Genomic DNA, 19,424 nt, shown 5'->3' with positions numbered 1-19,424 from the left:
TATAAGCTATGTACATGAACATATGTGTGATGTAGAGAATATAAGCTATGTATACGTACATGAACATGTGTCAGATGTAGGGAATATAAGCTATGTACATGAACATGTGTGTGATGTAGGTAATATAAGCTATGTACATGAACATATGTGTGATGTAGGGAATATATGCTATGTACATGAAAGAAAAAGACTTGTATTGTCAAACATCAAAGCTGATATGCCTTTTGACGTAGTTCGTGATGCTATTGTAGCATACGCCAAGAAACAAGATGTCCATGTGAGCATGGTCAGACTTTTGAAACACTGGACCGGTATGTACCCAACATATACACTGCGGATCAACATTGACACTGGATCAGCACATAAAGTTCTTGAAAATGAACATTTTTGGCCAAAGAATGTAAAATGCCGCGAATGGGTGTCCTACCCGCGGCGGGATGCTGGAAATAAGTAACCATAAACATGTTTAGGTTGCTCCTAATACTGTTCATGCTGAACATCGGCACTTGGAATACCAGAGGTGCACTGTACAGTCGCCAGTACCTTGAAAACATAGCTAACAAATGTGATGTGTTAACTGTTTCTGAACACTGGTTGACCAAAAGAACTGAGACATTTTTCGACTCGCTGAGTTCGTCATATGACGCCGTGGTAAAAATCAAAGAAGACCAGAGAGGATACAGAGGCGAAGGTGGAGTTGCTATTTTAGTTAAAAAGGACTCGTTCAGTGATATACAGACGTACGTCCCTGGGTATGACGGAGTAGTTGCTGTAAGGCTATCTAGACCCAACTATGTTGACCTATCTGTGGTCTGTACACTCCTTTCATCCACCAATAAGAATGTGTGTGCCTATCAAGAACGATTGAAGGAAACATTCGACATTGTTGATGAACTCTCACAAACCAGTCATACTATCCTGTGTGGCGACTTCAACACAGACATAACCAATAATCAAAACTCGCATCGATCACGCCTACTCATAGATTATCTGTCTGTGCGGAATATGGTATCTTCCTATGACAGCGGTAAAGTAGTAGGACAACTAATGACATGGAGGAACAAGAACTTCACACAATCGTCCATAATTGACTATGTATTTGTACCTCAACATCTACAACTATCTGTCAACAAGACACGTATATATGATTCAACTCCTTTCGATGTTTCTGATCACTTCCCTGTTATAGTGTCCATACATGATGACAAGCTAAACAGCACTACATGTAAAGCGGACATGCCGTCAACTCCATACAAATGGACAAAAGCTAGTCACTTAGAACTAAGTATGTATGAAGCCGAGGTTCACAGATTGCTTGGTGATGTAATGCTTGACACTGGGAATATAGGAGCTGATGTAATAGAGAGTTATTTTGACTCGATTGTCAGCGCACTAAAGACGTCTGCTGCTAAGTTCATACCACGTGGACACTATAGAGCTCACCTGAAACCTTACTGGAAGAGTTCAAACCTTGACCTCTATCATTACAAGATGCGCCAGGCGAGAAGGGTGTGGTCAGCAGAAGACAGGCCTCGGGGTGCCGGTAACGATTCGTATACCCTATACAAACAGGCTAAATGTGACTTCCGACGTTGCAAAAGACAGGCTGAGAGACAATGGAATAAAGAAAAATATATATATGAAATAAACTCAGCATGTGAAGTAGATATTGCTGAATTCTACAGGATTGTAAAGAAACAAAGACAATCTAAGACTGTAAATACACACCTCAAGTACAAAGAACGCTGTTGCAATACACCACCAGAGGTGTGCAACTTGTGGGCAGACTACTATGCAGATTTATTATCACCTCTCGACCGGCCGGAGTTTGACAACGACTTTCGTGTTGAGACGGACTCTAGAATAAACAACATCTCAAAGATACCACTTCTGGACGATGATCCTATACTGAAGAGAGACATAGAAATACACGAACTAAAACGACTGAAACAAAGCTTAAAAATGAGAAAGTCACCAGGACCGGACCAAATCACAAATGAACATATCTATTTCGCTGGAGATATGCTTCTAAAACACTTAACTCAACTGTTTAACATGATGACACGAAAATGCTACAGCCCTGCACTGTTGAGATCTGGAACAATTATTCCAATATATAAAGGAAACAATAAGGACAGATCGGATCCTGCAAATTACAGAGGTATCACCCTGACGTCAGTGGTGGGAAAACTGTTCGAAAAGATCCTATTAGAGAGAATTGAGAGACATATCCAATATAGGGAGCCCGACTTCCCACATAGACTACAATGTGGCTTCAGGCGAGAACACGGTGCAAACATAGCTACCTACATACTCAAAGAAGTCATATATTTCTATACGGAAAGGTCTTCCAAAGTATACACTGTGTTTCTTGATAATGAGAAAGCGTTTGATCGCATCTGGCACAATGGACTACTCCTAAAATTATTCATCCTTGGTGTGCAAGGGAAAGCTTGGCATATCATACGTCAGTCGTATCACGAATCTACTGCATGTGTCAAATATGCCGGTGAGACAAGTCGAACGTTCCCAATCGGACAAGGTGTAGGACAAGGACGTGTCTTATCCGCCTGGATGTTCCTTGTGTATATTAACGAGCTTATAATCCGCCTTGACCATTTGAAACAAGGTGTTATGCTTGGACATGATCACTTCCCAGTTGTCCTACTCGCGGATGACACAACTCTCATAAGCTCAACAAGTAGTGGCATATGCATGTCCTTACAGACTGTACATCAATATGCTTGCCAATGGAGATTGACATATAATGCAAGAAAAAGCTGTGTTCTGGTGTTTAAAGGTGGAAACAAAATCAACCAACCAGGTTCTTTTAGACTAGGTAACCATAAACTGGAAATGAAATCGAACACAATATATGCAGGTTCTATTATCAGTACTCATTTAGAATCCGAAAGGACCAGGAGAGCTTGCGCTAAGGCGAGGAAGAATTTGAATTCCCTGAGAGATATTGGTCTAAGAGCAGGTGGTCTGAACCCAGTCTGCTGTATGAACATATGGCGTAGAGTAATAATTCCAGGTGCCTTCTACGCGTGTGAACTGTGGTCAAAATATGTCCAAGACAGAACACAATGAAATTGAAAAACTCCAGCGCTACTTTGCACGTAATGTACAAAATTTTCATGTAAGATCTTCGACCGTTGCAACTATTCAGACGCTGGGATTGTGGACAATGACATCCGTGATTGACAAAATGAAGCTGATGTTCCTTGGGAGGATGTGTAGAAGCAGCCACAGATATGCCCCGAAAAAGGTGTTCTATTTCAAGTGTGCTCAATATATAACAGGCAGTGACAAAAGTAAGTCTGTAACACATGATCTACTCAATGTGGCAAAGAAATATGAATTATGGACCATAATAGTTCACTTTATGAAAACTAACCAGTTTCCATCCAAGGATGTGTGGAACAAAACCGTACAGACTAAAATAACAGAACATGAAACTGCTCATTGGTACACGAGTCTGCGAGATCACCCTGAATTAAACAGATTTATTAAAATTCACAGTAAGCTTGTACCTCATAGACTGTGGAATATGTGTATTCTGTACAATATACCAACTAGACCAATGTATGCACTTGTGAAACTAGGAACACTACCAATAACACCTGGACAGTGTTTAATGTGTGATGAGGAGTGCGATGACATAATAAAGCACCAACTGCTATGTTGTACAGCTTTAGCTGATGCAAGGAACACCCTCTATGAACATCTATTTGACTCTTTAAACCTCGAACAATACATGCGTATTGAGGACTGTGCAGATGACGAAGTCAAACTTGTGACATTGCTAGGTGGTATAACCCCTATTGTAGAGGATATGAGCCTTGACAGATGGGCTGAATTCATATCTTCTGTATCACGAGACATAAGCTCCTGGAACCTGCGATCACTGCTCTATCTATAGACAGTATATCTCATACCAGGACCAGGACATGTAAATATTCAGTATTGCCAATTTCTTTGCATAATATAATGTTCGTGTAAATATGCTGTGTTAACATGATTCCAAATGTATATCACTCTCCGAAATTAATGGAGGAAATAAAGATCATTCATGAACACGTGTGAGTTGTAGGGAATATAAGCTATGTACATGAACATGTGTGTGATGTAGGGAATATATGCTATGTACATGAACATATGTGTGATGTTGAGAATATAAGCTATGTACATGAACATATGTGTGATGTAGAGAATATAAGCTATGTATACGTACATGAACATGTGTCAGATGTAGGGAATATAAGCTATGTACATGAACATGTGTGTGATGTAGGTAATATAAGCTATGTACATGAACATATGTGTGATGTAGAGAATATAAGCTATGTACATGAACATGTATCAGATGTAGGGAATATAAGCTATGTACATGAACATGTGTGTGACGTAGAGAATATAACCTATGTACATGAATATAAGCTATGTACATGAACACGTGTGTGATGTAGGGAATAAAAGCTATGTACATGAACACGTGTGTGATGTAGGGAGTATAAGCTATGTACATGAACACGTGTGTGATGTAGAGAATATAAGCTATGTACATGAACACATGTGTGATGTAGAGAATAAAAGTTATGTACATGAAGACGTGTGTAATGTAGGGAATAAAAGCTATGTACATGAACATGTGTGTGATGTAGAGAATATAAGTTATGTACATGAACACGTGTGTGATGTAGGGAATAAAAGCTATGTACATGAACACGTGTGAGATGTAGGGAATATAAGCTATGTACATGAACACGAGTGTGATGTAGGGAATATATGCTATGTACATGAACATATGTGTGATGTTGAGAATATAAGCTATGTACATGAACACGTGTCAGATGTAGAGAATATAAGCTATGTACATGGACATGTGTGTGATGTAGAGAATATAAGCTATGTACATGAACATATGTGTGATGTAGAGAATATAAGTTATGTACATGAACACATGTGTGATGTTGAGAATAAAAGCTATGTACATGAACACGTGTGAGATGTAGGGAATATAAGCTATGTACATGAACATGTGTGTGATGTAGGTAATATAAGCTATGTACATGAACATATGTGTGATGTAGAGAATATAAGCTATGTACATGAACATGTATCAGATGTAGGGAATATAAGCTATGTACATGAACATGTGTGTGACGTAGAGAATATAACCTATGTACATGAATATAAGCTATGTACATGAACACGTGTGTGATGTAGGGAATAAAAGCTATGTACATGAACACGTGTGTGATGTAGGGAGTATAAGCTATGTACATGAACACGTGTGTGATGTAGAGAATATAAGCTATGTACATGAACACATGTGTGATGTAGAGAATAAAAGTTATGTACATGAAGACGTGTGTAATGTAGGGAATAAAAGCTATGTACATGAACATGTGTGTGATGTAGAGAATATAAGTTATGTACATGAACACGTGTGTGATGTAGGGAATAAAAGCTATGTACATGAACACGTGTGAGATGTAGGGAATATAAGCTATGTACATGAACACGAGTGTGATGTAGGGAATATATGCTATGTACATGAACATATGTGTGATGTTGAGAATATAAGCTATGTACATGAACACGTGTCAGATGTAGAGAATATAAGCTATGTACATGGACATGTGTGTGATGTAGAGAATATAAGCTATGTACATGAACATATGTGTGATGTAGAGAATATAAGTTATGTACATGAACACATGTGTGATGTTGAGAATAAAAGCTATGTACATGAACACGTGTGAGATGTAGGGAATATAAGCTATGTACATGAACATGTGTGTGATGTAGGGAATATATGCTATGTACATGAACATATGTGTGATGTTGAGAATATAAGCTATGTACATGAACATATGTGTGATGTAGAGAATATAAGCTATGTATACGTACATGAACATGTGTCAGATGTAGGGAATATAAGCTATGTACATGAACATGTGTGTGATGTAGGTAATATAAGCTATGTACATGAACATATGTGTGATGTAGAGAATATAAGCTATGTACATGAACATATGTGTGATGTAGAGAATATAAGTTATGTACATGAACACATGTGTGATGTTGAGAATAAAAGCTATGTACATGAACACGTGTGAGATGTAGGGAATATAAGCTATGTACATGAACATGTGTGTGATGTAGGGAATATATGCTATGTACATGAACATATGTGTGATGTTGAGAATATAAGCTATGTACATGAACATATGTGTGATGTAGAGAATATAAGCTATGTATACGTACATGAACATGTGTCAGATGTAGGGAATATAAGCTATGTACATGAACATGTGTGTGATGTAGGTAATATAAGCTATGTACATGAACATATGTGTGATGTAGAGAATATAAGCTATGTACATGAACATATGTGTGATGTAGAGAATATAAGTTATGTACATGAACACATGTGTGATGTTGAGAATAAAAGCTATGTACATGAACACGTGTGAGATGTAGGGAATATAAGCTATGTACATGAACATGTGTGTGATGTAGGGAATATATGCTATGTACATGAACATATGTGTGATGTTGAGAATATAAGCTATGTACATGAACATATGTGTGATGTAGAGAATATAAGCTATGTATACGTACATGAACATGTGTCAGATGTAGGGAATATAAGCTATGTACATGAACATGTGTGTGATGTAGGTAATATAAGCTATGTACATGAACATATGTGTGATGTAGAGAATATAAGCTATGTACATGAACATGTGTCAGATGTAGGGAATATAAGCTATGTACATGAACATGTGTGTGACGTAGAGAATATAACCTATGTACATGAATATAAGCTATGTACATGAACATGTGTGTGGTGTAGAGAATATAAGCTATATAAATGAACATGTGTAGGGAATATACGCATGCCAGAGACGATGATGTATTTGATTATGACGTATAAGTATGAGATGAATGTTTACATGTCAATATATAAATATCAGTGTTGTTCTAAAAATATAAACAATCAAGAATTTCAACTACGCCTGCCTGCCCACCCATTAAAATATTCTCAAAAAGATGTATTCCTCAAGTTTGTTGTGAAGATATCAGCAAGTTTTACAGTTTTACAGTTCACAAAATAGCAGATCTAATCCTGTTTTATATTAAAATCTGTTTGAAGGGTTCAACCTATTCACAATTGTGAAGGGACTACCTGACATCGGATTCTTTAACTGTCCCTTACCAAGTTGTGTGTAAGTCAAATATATATTCTGTATTCAGGTGCGATTGCATCAAATTTGAAGGAATATCTCCGTTCGAAACCATTATGTATCAGTTTTGAGTGAGTGAGTGAGTGAGTGAGTTGGGTTTAACGCCGCTTTTAACAATATTCCAGTTACATCACGGCGTGTCAGCTTAAAGTGGGAGGAAAGCCTGAAGTGATGCAGGTCTCAGACGTTTACCACTTCGGTGAAACCCACGAGCACGGGTATGGTGCTGACAAACCTAGAAACATAATCGGAGCGAACCGGGATTCGAACCCACAATCAAAGGTTTCTGGCGTGCCCAAGGGACGCAACTATTCACAGCGAATCGCGGCGCCTTAGACGACTGGGCCACCCGTGCCCCCCAATATCTCCAGAACCAGCACACGAAGAATATCTGATCGATACAGCAGCATGCATGAATGTAACGGGCACTCGTTATGTGGTAGGTATCTGGTAAATTCGATCTGACTTCAACTGACTTCAGAAAAGTCGTAGTTTTGAAAAGGTATCGAATAAGGGAATAAGAATGTTAATATACCCACCGACATAAGAAACGGGAATACCATACATGTTGGTCAATATTTGAAGAATAGTCATATTGGTTCAAACAAACATGGTATGTTGTGTGAATCGACGCTCACAAAGCATCATATGTGACGTCATGGATCCTTGATTCAAGATGCACCATTTGTCTCGTGCAATATTAGTTTGTAAAATTTGGAAATCACGTGCAGCGTATCGTGATAAAAATAAAGACACCCGTGGTAACACTTTACTGATTGTTAGTTTTACCATTAAGAGGTACACGTTGGAAACATATCTTCTTAACGTACATACTTCTCTATATGTTTCTATGGTTCGCGTTTCTTTTGGAGTTGAGAATATTTAAGTGGGAGAGTGAATGCTGTTTTATACCTCAGTATGTAATACTGCGTCAATATCTAAGTTATGGTTTTCACTTCGTCACTGAAGGTAAGCATATAGTCCGGATAACGAACATATTATTAAATACACGCGAAATACTACTTGGCCTCGCGATACGAAACTCAGAATTTATTATACATACAAGACTTTTTTCATAAAATCATTACGGCGCACACACTCCCGGGAAAATGGCAATATACGACACACAGATAATTTGGAAAAACCTAACATCCCACAGGGAACCGATTTTTTAAGAAATCTGCGTATCTCAAAACAATGTTTGTGAGTTTACAATCAGTGAAAGATGTCGGGTTGTAAGAAATTGCTTTCTTTTGACGCTCTTTGACAGCATAGGCTCTGGTATGTGGAGTATCTGAACTTTGTGAATTATATATTCCTTCGTTCGTTCATTCACTCACGCATTCATTTATTCATTCACGCATTCATCCATTATTTTGTACATTCACGCATTCATTCATTCTTTCATACATTCACGCATTCATTCATTGGACGTAGCAGACAACACAATATCCACCGTGCTTCAACATGAGGTGTACGATTGTCGCTTGTCGTACACCATGCCGTGGCGGAAGCTGGTACAGGCTACGAACCCACACTGACTTCGTACATTTCATCATTTGTAAAGTTATTTCACCAGATTACGACGACAAAACACCGTCAACCGCTTACGTTTCATCATTATACAGTAGGATATCGCCAGCCAATCAGAGAGTATGAATCCGGTATCGCTACCCAGTCGATATAGGCCACGCCGATGGCGGCGGGTTATATCTATGCTGGCTGATATGATGGTTCCCTGTCTCTCTACTCTCGCGAATACAGCTCTATAAAACACCATGGTAACATGTTTGTAATGGTCTCTCTGTACTCTCCATGTGACAACAAAGATGTTGGGAAAATGACACAATCCGTAGCCAGGAACGATAACAGCCTTCAGACGTATTTCATTGACAACACAGGTACGTGAGCTAATTTTAACTTGATGTTTGATTGGTCAATGTTTTCCGAGCCTTGATCGAAAGAGGGATCGTATCCGAAACGAAACAATGTTTTTGTATAGAGTAACAAATGTCACAATATTGTTTGATAGATTAATCAAAATACACAATTTGATAGAAAAACAATATTGAAACGTAGTTATTATTGAGTTTTGGTCGTATTGCAACAATAGAAGCGGTTGTAGCAGTAGTGATAGTAGTCACACGTACACCAATTCAGGTGTATCAGCTAGACGTACCAGTGGTTGATATTCTGAGCAAAGTGCCACGCCGTCGGGTACGATGAGTCGCAATATACCAAGTGACCGAGACTGGCTGCCTAATCCATTTTGCCGCCTCTTACATAAGTCTTAATACGTGTAGTAACTATAGCAACAGTAACAAGAACAGCAGAGATAAGTGAAATGTAATAATAATATAAGTCGTACTTGTAATGACTGGTAATAGCATCAGCATCAGTGGGAACAGTAATAGTAGTAGTAGTGGCAGGAGTAGTTTGAAGTAGTAGAAGTAGTAATATTAGTAGTAGTTATAGTTGAGTAAGTATTTGTGGTAGTGGTGCTAGTGACAAGAGGTAGCAGTAGTAGTAGCAGTAGTTGTAGTAGTAGTAGTAGCAATATTAGTAATAGTAGTAGTATAAGTAGAATGCGTAGCAGTATTAGTAGTAGTAGCAGAAGTATGAGTAGTAGTAGCAGTGATAACAGTAGTAGCACTAGTAGTAGGAGTTGTAGTAGTAGGAGTAGTAGTAGCAGCAGTTATAACAGTAGTAGCAGTAGTAGGAGTAGTACCAGTAGCAGCAGCAGCAGCGGTAGTAGTAGTAGCGGTCGGAGTAGGAGTAGTAGAACTAGAAGAAGAAGTAGTCACAGTAGTAGTACCCCTATAAGGAGTAGGAGCATTAGTAGTAATAGTAGTAGTAGTAGTAACAGTTACAATAGTAGCAGTGGTAGTAGTACTGGTAGTAGTAACAGCAGCAGCAACAGCAGAGGTAGTAGTATCATTAGTAGCAGTGGAAGTAGTAGTAGTATCAAGAGGCGGAGTAGCAGTGGTAGTAGGAATAGTAGCAGCAGCGGTAGTAGTAGTAGTGGTTGTAGTAGCAGTGGTAGTGGTAGTAGGGGAGGCGGAGCAGCAGCAGCGGTAGTAGTAGTGGTAGTAGTTGTGATGATGGTAGTAGAAGTGGTAGTAGTAGGAGGAGGAGTAGTAGTAGTAGTGGTAGTAGTTATGGAGGTGGTAGTAGCAGTGGTGCCGGAATGTCATGCTTAGATATCAAGCGGATTTGCATATAGCCTGCTCTCGTATCAATCGTCACTTGTTGTCTTTTACAGAATACAAGTACTGACCACTGGTTTGGTTTACACTCGGGTGTCACACGGCGGAGTTTCTTTATCCCAGTCCGATTATTTCCGACAGCTAAACAGACACAACAACATGCGTACAATACCCACATGTGTAGGGCTGTTGCTATTGACAACATGTTGGCACGTGCAAGCCTGCACGACTCCCCCGGATGTTGAAGATCTCGAACCTGTTATTGGAATAGACCTGGGAACAACCTTCACCTGGTGAGTACACAAACACCTATACCAACTGTAGTACACACCATGTCTGGGAACAACCTTCACCTGGTGAGTATACAAATATACCTATACCAACTGAAGTACACACCATGTCTGGGAACAACCTTCACCTGGTGAGTATACAAATACCTATACCAACTGTAGTACACACAAAGTCTGGGAACAACCTTCACCTGGTGAGTACACAGATACCTATACCAACTGTAGTACGCACCATGTCTGGGAACAACCTTCAACTGGTGAGTACACATATACATATATCAACTGTAGTACACACCATGTCTTGGAACAACCTTCAACTGGTGAGTACACAGATACCTATACCAACTGTAGTACGCACCATGTCTGGGAACAACCTTCACCTGCTGGTGAGTACACATATACATATATCAACTGTAGTACACACCATGTCTTGGAACAACCTTCACCTGATGAGTATACAGATACATATATCAACTGTAGTACACACCATGTCTTGGAACAACCTTCACCTGATGAGTATACAGATACATATATCAACTGTAGTACACACCATGTCTTGGAACAACCTTCACCTGGTGAGTACACATATACATATATCAACTGTAGTACACACCATGTCTTAGAACAACCTTCACCTGGTGAGTACACATATACATATATCAACTGTAGTATACACAAAGTCTGGGAACAACCTTCATCTGGTGAGTACACATATACATATACCAACTGTAGTATACACCATGTCTTGGAACAAATCTTCCCCTGGTGAGTACACAAATACCTATACCAACTGTAGTATACACAAAGTCTGGGAACAACCTTCTCCTGGTGAATATACAAATACCTATACCAACTGTAGTACACACAAAGTCTGGGAACAACCTTCACCTGGTGAGTACACAAATACCTATACCAACTGTATTACACACCATGTCTTAGAACAATCTTCATTTGTTGAGTACACAGATACCTATATCAACTGTAGTACACACCATGTCTGGGAACAACCTTCACCTGCTGGTGAGTACACATATACATATATCAACTGTAGTACACACCATGTCTTGGAACAACCTTCACCTGGTGAGTACACATATACATATATCAACTGTAGTACACACCATGTCTTGGAACAACCTTCACCTGGTGAGTACACATATACATATATCAACTGTAGTACACACCATGTCTGGGAACAACCTTCACCTGCTGGTGAGTACACATATACATATATCAACTGTAGTACACACCATGTCTTAGAACAACCTTCACCTGGTGAGTACACATATACATATATCAACTGCAGTACACACCATGTCTTGGAACAACCTTCACCTGGTGAGTACACAAATACAAATACCAACTGTAGTATACACAAAGTCTGGGAACAACCTTCTCCTGGTGAATATACAAATACCAATACCAACTGTATAAAAAACCATGTCTTGGAACAAGCTTCCCCTGGTGAGTACACAAATAACTATAGCAACTGTAGTAAACACCATGTCTTCGAACAATCTTCACCTGGTGAGTACACACATACTAATACCAACTGTATTAAACACCATGTATTGGAACAAATCTTCACCTGGTGAGTATACAAAAACCTATACTAACTCTAGTAAACACCATGTCTTGGGACGACCTTCACCTCGTGAGTACAAAAAATACCTATACCAACCGTAGTAAACACACAGCATACCGATATAGTGCAGACAAACCATAGAATTATGATCGGGGTCAAACTTGGAATTAAATCCTCGGCCATAAAGCGTTCTGGCACACCTTCGTGTCTCCACGGTTCAGCTGGTTCCCCCTCTCAGTATGCCATGGATCTATGAGGAATCATTATAACTGGAAATGAAAAACATATGCATTTGTCGTTGTGTAATGTTTCAGTGTTGGCGTGTTCCGAAATGACAATGTTGAGATCATCCCCGATGAACAAGGGAACAGGATCACCCCCTCCTTTGTGGCATTCACTCCGGATGGGGAGACCCTGATCGGACACGCAGCCAGGAACCAACTGACCACCAACCCAGAGAACACCGTCTTTGACGTCAAGCGTCTGATTGGCCGCACCTGGGATGACCCTTCCGTGCAGCGGGAACTACAACGATATCCTTTCAAGGTGAGCGGTATTTACACTAACATTTGTGTATTAATCTGGCACTTCTCAGTTGTTTATTAATCTGTAAAAGAAACGTGAAGATCCAGGGTAGGATAGGTCTTCAGCAAACCATGCATGACGTAAAATGCGGCTTTGCTTGTCGTAAGAGGTGACTAACGGGATCGGGTGGTCAGGCTCGCTGACTTCGTATCCCAATTGCGTGGATCGATGCTCATGATGTGAATCACTGGATTGTCTGGTCCAGACTCGATTATTTAGAGACCACCGTCAATTAGCTGGAATATTGCTAGAATATTAAACAACAAACAACAACAACAACTTCTATAAAGGGCAGTGTCAATATTACTTTAAGCATCAAAAGATTTTCGGGTGTCCCATATTCGCTCATACATTAGCCAGTTTAATCTTCACAGATGGTTACTAATTCGGTTGGGGGATTTTTCAAGCAAATACAAGCACTAAAAAGGCGTTTTGTAGAGTGTATATTTGTCAGGAAAGAAGAAGGAAATCCGGTTAACGTTTGGCTAAAAGACAATTATCAACATGTTTATTAATCAGGTAATAAACGAGGACAACAAACCCCACATCCAAGTTAAAGTTGGGTCAGAGGACAAGGTGTTCGCTCCGGAGGAGATCTCGGCGATGATGTTGTCGAAGATGAAGGAGATAGCAGAGACGTACCTGACCCAGAACGTCACCAATGCTGTTGTCACCGTCCCCGCCTACTTCAATGACGCCCAGAGGATGGCAACCAAAGATGCCGGTACCATCGCTGGGCTGAACATTCTACGTCTAATCAATGAACCGTTTGTGTCTTGATGTCGCCTATTCTTTACAACCAACTGTTGGTTTTGCAAGTATTGTTATATCGAAATGCACACATTTAACTGCATATCATATACTGACTCGACCCTTGGTAGATCCCTTTCTGTGGACCTTGCTTGGTGCATTAAGGGAATGGTCGGCTGGGAATGCACGTCGCTATATAAGTGCAATAATCTCGAACGCGACGGTACACCCATTTAAACCCACCTCTCTTTTGTGCGAACCCTGCCAGGTCATTAATTTTAAAAGATGCAAGGCACCGTCGTCTAAAGTTAATTCCCCCTCATGTTTAGACGTAATTACTTCCTTCTATAAGACTGCAGATTGGCCACTATGAGGTGCTGCGGTTACTTGTGAAAGTATCGTTGATCCTCAAATCACTCAAAGTCTTCTCTCGAGTGTCACAACAATAAACACAACAATAAAACACACTTTATACAATATTTGACCAAAAAACGCAAGGTCACACATTTGGTTCAAGGATACAATTAGGATGGATGGATGGTTGGTTAGATGGATGGATGATGATGGATGATGATTGATGATGGTGGTGGTAACATAACCTGTATTTTGTAGAATTGCTGCCTCAGTAGCGTACGGCCTTGACAAGTCAGACGGTGAAAAGAATATCCTTGTGTTTGACTTGGGAGTGGGGACGTTTGACGTATCAATCGTCAACACCGACTACGGCGTGTTTGAAGTTGTGGCCACTAACGGAGACACACATCTAGGTAAGCATGTGGACAGTGTAGATGTGGACATGTGGGTCACCTATGACCTCATCCTACTGTTTTCACTGCGGGTTTACCATGTATTCATGAAGTGAACGGAGACACACATCTAGGTAAGTTGTATATCTAAATCTCATCCTACTGTTGCACCACTTGTCTAGTGATGCCTTGTATACAGAAAGTGAACGGAGACACACATCAAGGTATATTTCTCTGTAAAAACAAACTTTGAGAAACTACGACTTTTCTGAAGTCAGTTGAAGTCAGATCGAATTTACCAGATACCTACCACATAACGAGTGCCCGTTACATTCATACATGCTGTTGTATCGATCAAATGTTCTTCATGTGCTGGTTCTGGAGATATTGTTCTTTCTTTTTTCCGAGGAATGTTTGCAAATACACTGAACATACTTGACATAACATTCAGCTCCAGTTAATTACTAATACGATTTCTGTGTGAGTGAAAACAGCTGTAAATTTATTCTTCAACGGAATCAACAGTCACATATTATTCAATCAATTAATAACACAACATTTGAAAAAACCCACTATATTGTCGTATTTTATTTATATCATTTAATCTCTTTGAAAGTCCATGCATTCTCTTGTAGGTGGTCAAGACATCGACCAGAGAGTAATAGAGTTCTTTATCAAACAATACAAGAAGAGGACGAGTCAGGACCTACGGGGGGACAGTGGGGCCATCAAGAAACTGCGTCGTGAGGTGGAGAAGGCGAAGAGAGCCCTGTCCTCCCAGCATCAGACCCGGGTGGAGATCGAGTCTCTCATGGGCGGCCATGATTTCTCTGAAGTCCTCACGAGAGCCAAGCTGGAGGAACTTAACACAGTACATATACACATTTTATAAATATAAATCATGAACCTTCAATAACTGAGGGCAAAGTTAATTCCCAAGAACTAAGATGTTAACCCAAGTCTTAAATGATGCTGCATTGTCATATCATAAGCGTTCTATTACTGTAACCTTTTTCTTTTGTCAGGACTTGTTTGAATCAACTTTAAGTTACATGCAGCTCGCTTTGAATGAGGCAAGTTTGAACAGGACGGACATCCATGAAATCATAATGGTCGGAGAATCAACTGAGATACCCAAGATTCAGCAACTTGTAAAGGAGTTCTTTGACAGGAAGGTAAGTGCAACTTGATCTCGGAAATATAACAACCTGTTAATTGTCAATTAAATTCAATCAACTAAAATATACAGTATTGTTAAATGTAAAATTCATATATACTGACTTTGCCAGAACAGGCTTTTTTAGCTGTACGCTCCTCAGGTTCGGGTACTGGGTAGGTGATGAGACACGGGTATCTGGTGTTCAGGTAGGGGCCTTCACAGCAGAGTGGAGTTGATAGAGTAAATACTTGAAGCTCATGGTCAATTCCAAGAAGTCTCACACTATGACACCCTGACTGACTACCGATATTCAGGTACTGGGTAGGTGATGAGACACGGGCATCTGGTGTTCAGGTGGAGCCTGCACAGCAGTGTGGGGTTGATACTTGAAGCTCATGGTCAGTTCAAAGACGTCTCACCTGACCGTACCCTGGCTGACTACCATGGATTCCAATCACTAACATGAAAGGTAGAGGATCGAGAACAACTCGATCACTGAATGATCTTTATGATCTGAAAAGGATTACATAGTACAACAGGATTAAAGGTTATAACACATATCCCTTATGTGTACTGTTGACATATCCGTTATGTGTACTGTTGATATATCCGTTATGTGTACTGTTGATATATCCGTTATGTGTACTGTTGACATAACCGTTATGTGAACTGTTGACCATACCGTATCATGTACTGTTTACATATTCGTTACATATACATTTGACATATCCGTTATGTGTACTGGTGACGTATCCGTTACATGCACTGTTGACCAATCAGTTATGTGTACTCCGTTGTTTACTGATGGCATACCAGTATCCGTTACATACACTGTCGACATATATATTATTTGTTCTGGTGACATATCCGTTATATGTACTGATGACATATCCGTTATAAGTACTGATGACATATCCGTTATATGTACTGATGACCTATCCGTAATGGGCATTGTTGATATATCCATTACAGGTACTATTGATATATCCGTTATTATGTAACTGCAGGGTCTGCATAGAACCTATGTTTACCTGGGGCTTGATTAAGGGTGTAGCCGTAGTCATCTATTGTCGAAATACTGTTTATAGGAGACATGTTTGGCCTATCGACAGACATCATCTGAAGACGTGAAGTATTCATCATGTTCCCGAGACGGTTTCGGGTGGTGGCCTACATATATGTACCTGCGGGAATGATTAAGTGTGTGGTTTATATGGAACTTTATACACCTGTAGGTCGACTGAAGATGTGAGCTACATTGATTGGAACCTATATGCACATCCGCTTTGATTATTGGTGTGACCTACATGAATGTACCTGCAGGTCGATTAAGAGTGTGACCTAAGTCATCTGTCGTTATAATGGGGACCTTTACTTTGTAACTGTTGTATTCCAGGAACCAATGAGGGGCATCAACCCAGAAGAGGTTGTCGCGTACGGAGCAGCTGTTCAGGGAGGAGTGCTGGCTGGGAATGGCGAGAGTGAGATCATTTTGTGCGGCGACTTCAGTCCCTTGAGTCTCGGCATTGAGACCATCGGAGGCGTCATGGCAAAGGTCATCCCTCGCAACACAATGATCCCCACCAGGAGGACACAGCAGTTCACAACAACACAACACGACCAAGAGGAGGTGACAATTCGTGTCTATGAAGGCGAGAGGACGATGACAAAGAACAGCCATTTCCTGGGACAATTTGACTTAACAGGAATCCGCCCTGCGAGAAGTGGGCTTCCACAGATTAATATAACCTTTGAAATCGACGTGAATGGCATTGTGTACGTAACGGCTGAGGACTTAGGAACTGGAAACAAGAACAACATGGTGATTACATACAGTGACGGAGACAGACTTTCCCTTGAATATATTGAGAAAATGATACAAGATGCTGAAGACTTTGCTGAAGAGGACAAGGAGATGATTGAGAAGACGGAAGCTGAACTCAGCGCCGAGGACAAATGGACGAACGCGAAGGCTGTGAGAAGAAAACATATCATACCAGACAACACAGAGAACGTTTCACATGATGAGCTCTAGTAGAGAAATCCTGGGACTGGAGGGATGGGGAAACTGGTAGTGTGTGTGCTTGCATGAATGTGTATGTGTGTATGCTTGTGTACGCGTACATAGATGACATACAGTGTAGAACTTTCTGGAACTGTACATTGATGACATAAAATATAGAACTTGCTGGAACTGTACATTGATGACATAAAGTGTAGAACTTGCTGGAACTGTACATGGATGACATAAAGTGTAGAACTTGCTGGAACTGTACAAGGATGACATAAACTATAGAACACTCTGGAACTGTACATGGATGACATAAAATATGGACCTTGCTGCAACTGTACATGGATGACATAAAGTGTAGAACTTTCTGGAACTGTACATTGATGACATAAAATATAGAACTTGCTGGAACTGTACATTGATGACATAAAGTGTAGAACTTGCTGGAACTGTACATGGATGACATAAAGTGTAGAACTTGCTGGAACTGTACAAGGATGACATAAACTATAGAACACTCTGGAACTGTACATGGATGACATAAAATATGGACCTTGCTGCAACTGTACATGGATGACATAAAGTGTAGAACTTGCTGGAACTGTACATTGATGACATAAAATATAGAACTTGGTGGAACTGTACATGGGTGACATACAGTGTAGAACTTGTTGGAGCTGTACATGGGTGAATACAAGAATGAATCTAATATCCAGTATCCAACATAGAAGACAACTGGGTGCATTTATGGTTGAATAAATAACGTCCTGGTACATGTGCACAATGTAGGACACCCCTTCTTGGTGTCTCTTCTGTGATATTGTTGGACTACTGAGGAAGTTGTGTAAAACCTTACACACTCTGTACATGCAAAGCTGTAACAATACATTAAACTGTTCACTGGCCCATTGAACAATAATATCATGTTCTTTGGCCTATTAAAAAGTGTATGTAAAATACCGAGAAAAGACGGGATGTCAATCTTGTATATATAATGTACATAGATGTCCATGTTTTTTATAAACTGTGCTTGTTTATGTAAATAGTGTTGTAATATTAAATCCCATCATGAAGATGCCATTCGATCTATCAATTGGTATATCCAGGAGAACAAGACAAGTTAAGTAAGTCTGAAAATCCTTATTCTCAGAATCCTTTAAAGAAACTGGGCGGTCTTTGAGTTCTGTGGTGTCTTTGGTATTTATTCCGTATTTATCCAAAGTATATTTTAGTTGTTATGCCAACTGTCCTTAGGAAAAAAAACCTAACTAATATCCCTCAATAAGTGTCTAAATTAACTGTCTCTGGCCCCCTGCCTGAGTGATAAAATGCCGATTGTTATGAGAACTTTATATCTTCGCCATACTCTCTTCAATGGAGTTAAAGGTGCATTACAGAAGGTGGACCTGTAATATGTCGCTCAGTGATACGTGGCCTTCATCAGATACTGCGTCCGTCTGGGTGGACGGGGTGAACTGAAGTCTGGGGAAAGTGTTCGTCAGTAAACGTTTTGTTTTTCTACTGCTCCGAATCCATGAAGACATGAGCGGATCCCATGACTTAAATAGTGTCTGTCACGTAGTCTTGTACCCATGAGCACAACGAGCTACAATCTCGGTGTGAATTGAGAGCTGAGATTGCGACAGGGTGTGAAGACAAGTCACCCTCGCTGTGTACTTGGAACCTATGCTTTGTTTGAGCTACTACTTCCCTATATCCTGTACACAACTTGTGATATTTATACTGATGGAATTGTTTGTGGAACTATGGCCACCACCATATGTCAGATTTACGGGATATTTACAGATATTAAACTTTTGATGTTTTGAAATA

The 19,424-nt window shown here is 40.0% G+C and overlaps 1 protein-coding gene across 1 annotated transcript; it reads left to right on the top strand.

Annotated features, from left to right (window-relative positions):
- The first annotated feature begins 8,952 nt into the window (after positions 1 to 8,952).
- Positions 8,953 to 17,933, top strand: LOC139458935 (endoplasmic reticulum chaperone BiP-like). The gene is made up of 8 exons (XM_071240371.1): positions 8,953 to 9,160; positions 10,522 to 10,758; positions 12,655 to 12,886; positions 13,445 to 13,692; positions 14,288 to 14,442; positions 15,057 to 15,292; positions 15,447 to 15,596; positions 16,977 to 17,933. Exons 2-8 carry the CDS (start codon positions 10,625 to 10,627, stop codon positions 17,613 to 17,615), a joined length of 1,794 nt encoding a protein of 597 aa, XP_071096472.1. The 5' UTR covers positions 8,953 to 9,160; positions 10,522 to 10,624; the 3' UTR covers positions 17,616 to 17,933.
- Positions 17,934 to 19,424: the final 1,491 nt, after the last annotated feature.

The sequence above is a fragment of the Haliotis cracherodii genome, unplaced genomic scaffold (assembly GCF_022045235.1).
Source record: "Haliotis cracherodii isolate W230 unplaced genomic scaffold, xgHalCrac1.p SCAF_13, whole genome shotgun sequence".
Lineage (NCBI taxonomy): Eukaryota > Metazoa > Mollusca > Gastropoda > Lepetellida > Haliotidae > Haliotis > Haliotis cracherodii.
The sequence above is the reverse complement of the archived record's forward strand: the minus strand, read 5'-3'. Positions and strand labels throughout refer to the sequence as shown.